Genomic DNA, 9,551 nt, shown 5'->3' on the forward strand with positions numbered 1-9,551 from the left:
TCCTCTCCCCATCCAGTCATTCCATCCTAGATGGCTACCAGATTGGTGAAGCATGACTTCCCCTTGGTGAATCCATGCTGACTACTCCTGATCACTTTCTTTTTCTCCATGTACTTGGAGATGACATCAACGATGAGCTGTTCCACCACTTTTCCAGGGATGGAGTTGAGGCTGACTGGCCTATAGTTGCCTGGGTCCTCGTTTTTGTCCTTTTTGAAGACAGGAGTGACATTGGCTTTCTTCCAGTCCTCAGGCACCTCTCCAGTTCTCCAGGACCTTTCAAAGATGATAGAGAGCAGCCTGGCAACAACATCCGCCAGCTCCCTCAGTACGTGTGGGTGCTTCCCATCTGGGCCCATGGATTTGTGAATGTCAGGTTTGCCCAGAAGGTCTCTAATCCTATCGTCCTCAATCAAACAAAGGTCTTCCTTTCTCCAGACTTTCTCCCTTGTCTCCAGGCTCTGGTATTCTTGAAGGCTGTCCTTAGCAGTGAAGACTAAGCAAAGAAGGCATTCAGTAATTCTGCCTTCTCTGTATGCCTTGTCACCAGGGCCTCCCCCCATTCAGTAGCAGGCCCACTTTTTCCCCAGTCCTCCTCTTGCTGCTGATGTGTTTGAAGAAGCCCTTTTTGTTGTCCTTGACATCCCTTGCCAGACTTGATTCCAACAGGGCCTTAGCCTTCCTCACCGTATCTCTACATACTCTGACTGCATTCCTATAATTCTCCCAAGTAGTCTGTCCCCTCTTCCACATTCTGTGCACTTTCTTCTTCTGTCTGAATTTGGCCAAGAGTTTCTTGCTCACTCATGCATGTCTCCTGGGCCCTATGCTGGACTACTTACTCATAGGGATGCACCGCTCTTGAGCTTGGAGGAAGTGATGTTTGAATAGTAGCCAGCTCTCCTGGACCCCCATTCGTTCCAGGGTCTTAACCCATGTTATTCCTCCAAATAAGTCTCTGAAGAGCCCAGAGTCTGCTCTCCTGAAATCCAAGGTTGCCATCCTACTTCTTGCCTTACTTCTTTCATGCGGGATCCTGAACTCCACCATCTCCTTGTGTAGACACTTCTTCTGATTTAGTGTATCACTGTCTTCACTGACCATAGCCTATGAGCTTATTTTCAGTTYATAGGATGCTAGTCAAGTATATTTGAATTAAGATTTTAATTGCCATTCGAACCAAATGCAAAGTTACTTTCTCCAAACAAATATCATGAACTGTTTTCATTTTGTTCTTTCCTTTTGAAGTTTTATCTTTAAAATGCAATTAAGATAGCTGGGCAGATGTATGTTTAAACACTCAGGTTTTCTATTTCTTTGCATGGTAGCCAGTGAGTATAACCTAATGGATGCATGCTAACATCACCAGAAAGGATGGGCAATTTCGGGTTCTTTCAGTAGAACACAGCAGTATTTTACTAAGCTTGGAAATTGTAGTGTTTTGTAATATACTGCTGTAAAGCAACATAGGAAGCTACTGTCAATAATTGCAAGTAGGTGATTGCCTGGTTGATTCTGATGTGTTCATACTGAAAATGATACTGCATTTATTTTTAACCAATTTTCTGGTAACTCCAGCACAGTAACTGTAAAAAAGAAAAAAGAAAAAAGAAAAAAAAAAGAAAATTGTGAGTTATTTTCTTAAAATACCTTTGATAACCTGGTTCTGTTGATTTGTAGGGATTAAATCTTCTCCTCACCTGGCTTTTATCAACAGCCACCTTTGAAAGCCACCTTTTGTAATGTTTTTCAGGGTGAATCCAGCTTTTAATTGTTGCTGCAGACTTTTTCTCTGGCTCTTAGTTTCCCTTGATGATCTTTGTTTCTTTGATATTGTTAAGTAATGTAAGAGGGCTTTCTTTATTGTTTTTTTTTTCCTAACATCTTTCCCATGCAAGCTTTTGTTACTTCTGTTTATTCTTTATTGCTTGGTTGCCTTTAACTTCTGTATCTCTAATAGATACTGTCTTTACCACAGTTTTGATAAGCTCTTTTGGAAAGGCCAAGTTTAGGTATTGTATTCTTGTTTGTGTTCATTTTGTTGCACCTGAATTGTAGTAAGGGAGCCAAGATGATCTTCTTCCCACTGTGCGTATCTAGAACTAGTAGCAGTTTCCTCCTAATTCACATGACATACCATCTYAGTCTTCTACATCTTTCTATAATTCCTGTTAACCCTTGCTGTTTTCTCTCCCTGCTACATCCTCTCCTGTCTCTCTACAAAGAACTTGCCTTTCTTTGTGTCTGCTCTGAGTCTCATATAGTAGGTATACCCATATAATGCATATAAAGCAAGCCCAGTTACTGGGCTTAGTATGGGAATTACTGGGTAATTAACAGTTTATATCACTTCACAATTCTGAGGTTTTGTCTGTAAACTAGAGAGAAAAACAGAAACTAACTGATATATGTGCCAAATAAGCTGTTCAAATTTCCTCAAGAAGTTACACTTATTTATTACTTCAGCTTGGCTCCCAGCATGTGAATGCACTGCTTTAACGTAATGCCATTCCTATGAGGAGGCACTGGCAATCATGAGAATGGTCACAGAAATTACCTGAAGAAGAGCTTACTTGCTAAGGAGCTGAGAATTGAACAACAGTCAGAGGGAAATCTGATCATTTTGCACAGTACGCATTCAGTTTTCTAACATGGGGTGGATTTTATTAGACTGTCTCCTCTCAACCCTGGTGCTCCTACTCCTACTAAATTAAGACACACAAAAAAGGTAACAAGTTCCTCATCCATGACTCCTGCTTGCTCGGTAACTATCTCCTCTCAAGTGAAAAGCACTTTGTGGCAGAGCTGAATTGGGAATGTAAGTCTTTCTGGGATTTAGGACTGCAGTAAGTGGAGGAGGCTCCCACATTTAAATTAATGATTCTCCCTATGGGAAGGAGATAGACTGATGAAGCCGCAGATCTTTCCGTAGCTATAAATAGATACATAAACTTCTAAGAGGGGCCTGGCTCTTTGAGCAGAGGCCTATTAGTTGATTAATTACCTTAAGGAAGAGTAAGAATTTTAACTAGGCTGCACTCAAATGCATCTGTATAGACAATGCTATAGCTGATATATATATGTGTGTGTGTGTATATATATATATGTATATATATATATGAAAGCTAATTTATGTAGCTAAAGGTGCTGAGTTAGCTGAAAGCAATTGAGTAGTTCAGCTCTACGTTTATGCAAAAATGAGAGTAAATGGTTAATACGATAAAAGAGTGAAATTATAAATACATAGAAATTGGGAATTATTGGGTGATAGTTACATCCAGTTAAGATAGAGTTAAAATCCTTCTACAGACACCCACACCTGGTTCTGGCTAAATAAGTGCCTTTAAGGGCTCATTCAAATGCAGGGAAACAATTCAAAATAAGTCAGCAAGGAAGTGCTAAATTTCTGAGTGTTACAGCTTTTTTCCTATGCTAGTCAGCAACTTCCACTAAAAAATCGTATTTAAAGCAATTCCTGAATCTCAGGAGAATTTCAGAGTAAAACAGGAGCTTCCAGCATGTCCAGAGGACAAGCCAGGAAAAATAGTACTTTCATTCTTGATCAGTTACAGTTTCTGAGCACCTTTGACCTTCTGATGAATAAATCCTTATCAAGGATGCTGCTTCTCCAGGATGACTCTGTTTCTATGTGTTTGTGCACTAAGGACTGTTTTCAGGATGGCACATATGAAGTTAATATGAAGACCAGAAGGTATCCTTCTGGTGTTAGTATGTGGCATGACCAGGAGCAGGGCCAAGCCCGCCCCAAAACAGTTCTTTCTCTTGCTGTAGGCATTCTGCTCTGAGTCAGCCTTCGGAATCCTGAAAGACAGGAACTGGGTGGGACTAAGTTAAACTCTACATCTCAAAACCATCCTGCTTGTATAATCTGTTACACAGCAGTCCCGGCTCAGCAGCAGGGATAATTCTGAAGAAGACAAACTTTCAAACTGAGGAAGCCTAAAAAGAGAACGTCTCACCCATAGACCTCAAAGGGCTTGGCAGCTGAGGTCAGTATCATTTGCCTCACTTTACAGGTGGGGAAACAAAGCTAAAGAAAAGGGAAATGATTTCTCTGAGGTCATGTGGCAGTTCAGAGCAAGGAACTAGGGCATGAATTACCTGCTCCCAGACTTGTTCTTTTAAGTCCCTTTTCTTCCAGGGGTGTTGATTGTCATTTATACTGACCTTCCTCATGCTTCTAGTACTTTGTAATGCCCTTTGCTTTCAATATCTTAATGTATGTGGAAAAACATGACTTTGGAAGCTCAACTGGGAGCAGTTGTGTGTGGTTCTATAGATAACCAGTTAGGAAGAAAAGTGGAACTGCATGTTGGAGTTATGCCATGTATTGTGCTAATAAATTATTTACCTTCAGCAACATCTGGGTTTTGTGTTGCCTCCATCATTTTAGTTTCTGGCACTTTCCTTRTAAACTACCTGCCTGGAGTCTCCAGCACCCCTCCCTCTCCAAATAAATTGTTAATGGGAAATAACTCATTTTTATTTCCTTGATCTCCTCCATGATAAATAGCAGAATTTGTTACAACAGTCTTTTTTTCTTCTGTCATCTTGATATACTTGTCACTTCTGTTTAAATAGTAAATAGTATGATAACAAAACCAAACAAGCAAAAATAATAAAAAAAAAATTATCGGTTACTGAAAAGTTGTGGCCATAAAGCTGCTTCCAGTAAATGATTTCTGTTTGGTTTGGAGTTGCTATTAGAGAACAACGAAATGACCCTGAAGTGTTGAAAATAGCAGTTCTTTACAGCTGAGCCATCCTGGAGTAAATGTTGGTCTTCTCTCCACCAGATAAGAGCAACCTGAAGATGAAACTCTCTGCCACCTATGAGCTGTTAGTGGATGGTGTTGGGCCGTGGGACTTCACTGGAGGCTTTGTTCCTTGTGAGCTGCTGCTTACTGGAAAGGATGCTTACCCTGTGCTTGTGAGCTCTCAGAAACAAGTTCTGATCGCCGTTTCACGGTATGGGAAGGGCCGGATGGTGGTTGTTTCTCATGAGGGAATCTTGAAGGACTCCAAGTTTTCCCGTTTCCTCAGAAATGCTGTGGACTGGCTCAAGCCCTCCCCTGGAGCCCTGGTTGGTGTCCATCATCGTTTGGATTCCCTCTCCCAGCTGCTCCTCAGGGCTGGCACCAAAGTACAGGCAGGGGCAGAGCTCAGCAGCCCTGTGGGGGTGTACTGTATGGATGCCTATGACAGTACTCATGCAAAGAACCTGATTCACTTTGTAAAGGAAGGTGGGGGCCTGCTCATTGGAGGCCAGGCCTGGTACTGGGCTAGTCAACATGGCAAGGAGAAGGTGCTGTTTGAATTTCCTGGGAACCAGGTGACAAGTGTGGCTGGTGTGTACTTCACAGGAAACACTGTGGGAAAGGGGATCTTCAAAGTTGCTAAGAAGATACCAAAGATTCCCTTACTTGTCCAGTGAGTATTTGAATTGCTATSTCTATTTAAATAGCTGATAAAGCTATACAGGTGAGATGTTTACAGGAGATTCTTGAGGTAAGAGATGGSGATGGTGAGGAATGATGGTTCTTTAGCAGACGGAGATGCATTTTTTATCTTGAAATTTAAGAGGTACCTTCTTACTATTTGCTGTCTCAAAGAATGATGTCTGACTGTTTTGTGGGGAGGTGGATAAGGCCCGGGGAATTCATTCAGAGACAAGAAATGAAGGTAGCCATTGTTTAGAATAGCCTATATGACCAAATGCATCTGTGTGCAACACACGGCAACTTAAGGAAGTGAAGAGTAACTCCTCTCCTTTGCCCCCAGAACTGCACATTCAGGGCAACTGTGGCTTCTCCATGGTTCAAAACCAGATTTCAGATGGAACATCTGGCTAGCTTTTTGGGCCAGACTCTGGCTGGCAGCTATTAAACCTATTCATCCTGTTGGTTGCAGAAATTTGCTTTCATAGGGAAGCCTCAGGGCAGGTACCAAGCTGAGGAGGCTGTCCCAGTGCTACATCCCTTCTCAGCACCTGACACAGACTGTGGTCAGGAAACTTCTGTGCTCCAAGATAGTTTGGGATTCCAGAGTGGCACTTTGGGACCTAAAGCAGCACCTGTAAAGTTCAGGGCTATTGTGACTCACATCACAGAGCAGACAAGTCACCAGACTCTTGACTGTTGTTCTGCTGCCTTTCTTTATCTCCCCTTCCCACTTAGTGTGCCAAGCTGTGCCTAGCACAGCTCCATGCTCTCTACAGTTACATAAAGTGCARTGGGGTCTTTGATGAGCATACATGCTGCTTTACTTCCTGTGTGTTGCAATTTCATTTCACTGCATTGAAAGCTGCAACGATTAAAATAAAATTACCTACAAGTTTTTTATTACATCATGGTCTTTTTCTTGTATATATATGAAACTATATTTCAACAAATAATTGTATTTGGTACTTTCTGGGTGCTGAATTTATGTCCCAGTAAAGGTAACAGAAAGCTCTGTTGTTGCATTCAGAAAAGTGCTTAGCACATAGCCAACAAATGGAGTTATTTTATTAAAATTTTCTAAATGATACTTTTTCCTTCTGTGGTGGTTTTGCTTTGACTGAGAACCACAAAAGGAATTCAGATACCTAATTTCAGTGCAACACAACAGTTCTGTGCATTTGGGCCTTCCTGCATGCCTTTGTTTAACCCACAGAGAATCAGACTGTGATCTGATGCAGGTAATGTGTCATATGCCTGGATACCTATTCTGTGTGACAAACGATTGGAGTAAAGTGAAAATCAAAGGAGAGCTGCAGTTTTAATTTCTGTTCTGTGGGTATGCAAAAGGACTGAATCATTTATTCTCACTGAGTTGGCTGCAATGACCACATACCGAGATGCTTTCCAGTGCCAGAGTGAAAACTGTGTTTTCTAAAGTATAAAACTATATGGCCAAACCAGAAGAAAATATAAATAAAGCAAAATCAAACAAATCAACATACCATTTACCATGGTGACATACATGAGTTACATGGAAATAGTGGAGATAAGAGGAGGGCCATGCACAATAAAATCTCTATAGAGGTCGACTGATAGGAATTTGAGGAGTATGTGTTAGGAGCCTAAGTCAACTTCAAGTCACTCATTGTCTGTATGCATATCTGTCTATCTAGCCAAGCTATCCTTTCTACAATTCTAAACAGTGACAGAGGCCAGGAAATAACACAGAAAAATCTTTTGGGCTTGGTTAGCTGACAATTTCTAGGGCATGTTAAATGAATGAAATTTCCCTTACAAGAGATTTGCARATCCCCACATCAAGATTTAAACCTACAAGAGAATGATTAAAATACATGAAAGTCCTTCTGATTTTTGAGCTTGTGTGATATATTTAGAAGGGATTTTCAAGTTACTATTTGAAGTCACATGATTAGAAATTTCTTTTGGTCCTTCCTTTCTCTCTTCTTTTTTTTTAATGAATGCTGAAATTCCTACAGAGATACTTGACCCCCCAAACTGAATCTTTAAGGGAAAAATAAAGACATTTTAAAAATTAACAGAACTGGCGATGTGGTATACTAAGGTGAAGGTGGAAGAAGAGGCACAGTGGACAAGGCAGATCTGTGTGTAAAAGATTCTGAGACTGGGGCTAACTTGGATGTCTCTTGGTTTTGTAGACATCATGCCGATCTCAGCCTTGACACCGAGTTTCTCCTGCGTGGTGTGTCAGAGCTGGATATTGTGACAGGGGGCATACCCTCCATCTTGCTGGTGCATGGTATACTCTCCTTCCCRCTCTGCCTTGACAGCTCGCACCGCTGCCTCTTAGCTGCAGCACGCTATGGCAAAGGGCGTGTTGTGGTGGCAACTCATGAGAGTCAGCTGTTCTCCCCAAAGTTGGCTGGATTCCTGCTCAATGTTGTCCAGTGGCTGGATGCAGGGAAGAAAGGGCTGGTGGGTGTGGATGTCAGCCTGAAGAGACTGTGTGAACTGTTCTCTCCAGGGGAGGTGAAATTCCAGGTGTCACACCTGACAAGCGATATGAGTGTGTACTGCTGCCCTTCTTACAGCGACAGAGAGGTGGAGAAGATTCATGCTTTTGTGGCAGAGGGAGGTGGCCTGCTGACAGGAGGTCAGGCCTGGTACTGGGCTTCCCAGAACTGTAGCAAAGCTGCTGTGGCAGAATATCCTGGCAACAAAATCCTCAACCACTTCGGGCTCAGCATTCTGGGTCTGAATGTTCAGGCAGCTAAATACCCAGCTGTGGTGCCTGGGGAGCACTACCACTTCCGCAAGGCTCTCTCTCTTTTCCAAGGGCATGTAGATAAGGGTGAGGAGCTCAAAGTTCCCTTGAAGGACTGGCTGCAAAGACTGACACAAGACTGTGCTGCCTTTCTGCGCATCCCAGCTGAAGACTGCCCGGCATATGCCTCGCTCCACCGCATCCTGACCAAAATGCTTAGCAGAAGTGGGATCCCACATGTCAGCAAGCACTGCCCTGTCCAGAGCAACTCCAAAGAGGCAGCCCTTCTCTGTATGGCAACAGAGCTGTCCCGTGCCATGACAGACTGTGCAACTTTAGTGCAGAAACCTACCAGTGTGATCTGTGATGTCCCTGTTACTGTGGAAATTGATGGCACAAACCTAGGTGAGAAGCATATCTTCCTCTCTCTTGAGGAATTCTGCAGCTGGGAACAGTGGCTTACCTCATGTGTGTGTCTCTGTATGTATGTATGGCTGAATATGGGAACAGTTGTACAATTTTACTTTGGGCTTGTGAGGGGCTGACCTCTCTGTAGTGACAGACAGGCTCCTTTTGTGGCCAACCCAGATTGCAGTGCTGTGAAACACCCTGTGGAAGTTCTGCTTTATCTTTGTGTACAGAGTACTGAGGGAGATGAACCTCCTAACAGAGGCACCTCGGGGAATTACGCGACATAATGGTTTTCAGCAAAAAAACTGCCTTAAGAAAGTCTGCACTGCAGATTGCCATTCCCCTAGTTGTGTTGATACAGCCATCTATGGAACTGAAAAGATCTGAATTAGCCACAAAGAGTTGTTTTTGATCCAGATCATTTCAATCCAACTACAGCACAGTCCTGCAGCTAGTGTCAACACAACTGAAGGAGCACCCAGTTGTGGTTTTGGGTCTCTGGAAGTAAGATAGGGACTTCTTAAGCTGACGTTGTCCCTAAGGCCAAGGTGCTTTGTAATCACATCTGGAATAAGAGGTCTACAGCCCTGCTGAGATTCCTGTGTGTAAATGTAATATGTTTAAACTCTAGGTAATTGCACTAGTAAGGTGTTTTTCCCTGTATGGATTCATCTTACGTTTTTGTATTTGAATATGTTTGAGAAGAGTTGTTTGAAAACTGTTCTAATGAGCATAGACTATTCTGAAGTGACAATGTCTGAGTGCTGAGGATATGTAAAGAGAAGAGTTGTGGAAAAAACTGTTCACTAATTTTCAGTTCTCTAATGAGTCAGGACAAAAGAAAAAATTTGTTTAGGACTGGCTGAATTACAGAATCACAGAATCACAGAATGACTGAGGTTGGAAGGGACTTCTGGAGATCATCTAGTCCAACC

At 42.4% G+C, this 9,551-nt stretch overlaps 1 protein-coding gene across 2 annotated transcripts in view; it reads left to right on the top strand.

Annotated features, from left to right (window-relative positions):
* The window catches only part of TCAF2 (TRPM8 channel associated factor 2), a 25,667-nt gene that overhangs the window by 4,610 nt on the left and 11,506 nt on the right, over positions 1 to 9,551 (top strand). Inside the window, exons 2-4 of one of the 2 annotated variants that reach the window (XM_085298854.1) lie at positions 3,901 to 4,010; positions 4,818 to 5,451; positions 7,640 to 8,610. In XM_085298854.1, the coding sequence (XP_085154980.1) occupies positions 4,835 to 5,451; positions 7,640 to 8,610 (1,588 nt within the window). In that variant the 5' untranslated portion in view covers positions 3,901 to 4,010; positions 4,818 to 4,834. The remainder of the gene's footprint in view (positions 1 to 3,900; positions 4,011 to 4,817; positions 5,452 to 7,639; positions 8,611 to 9,551) is intronic. The other variant, XM_085298855.1, reaches the window with a different exon arrangement.

The sequence above is a fragment of the Rhea americana genome, unplaced genomic scaffold (assembly GCF_003343005.1).
Source record: "Rhea americana isolate MKP2758 unplaced genomic scaffold, rheAme1 scaffold_142, whole genome shotgun sequence".
Taxonomy (NCBI): domain Eukaryota; kingdom Metazoa; phylum Chordata; class Aves; order Rheiformes; family Rheidae; genus Rhea; species Rhea americana.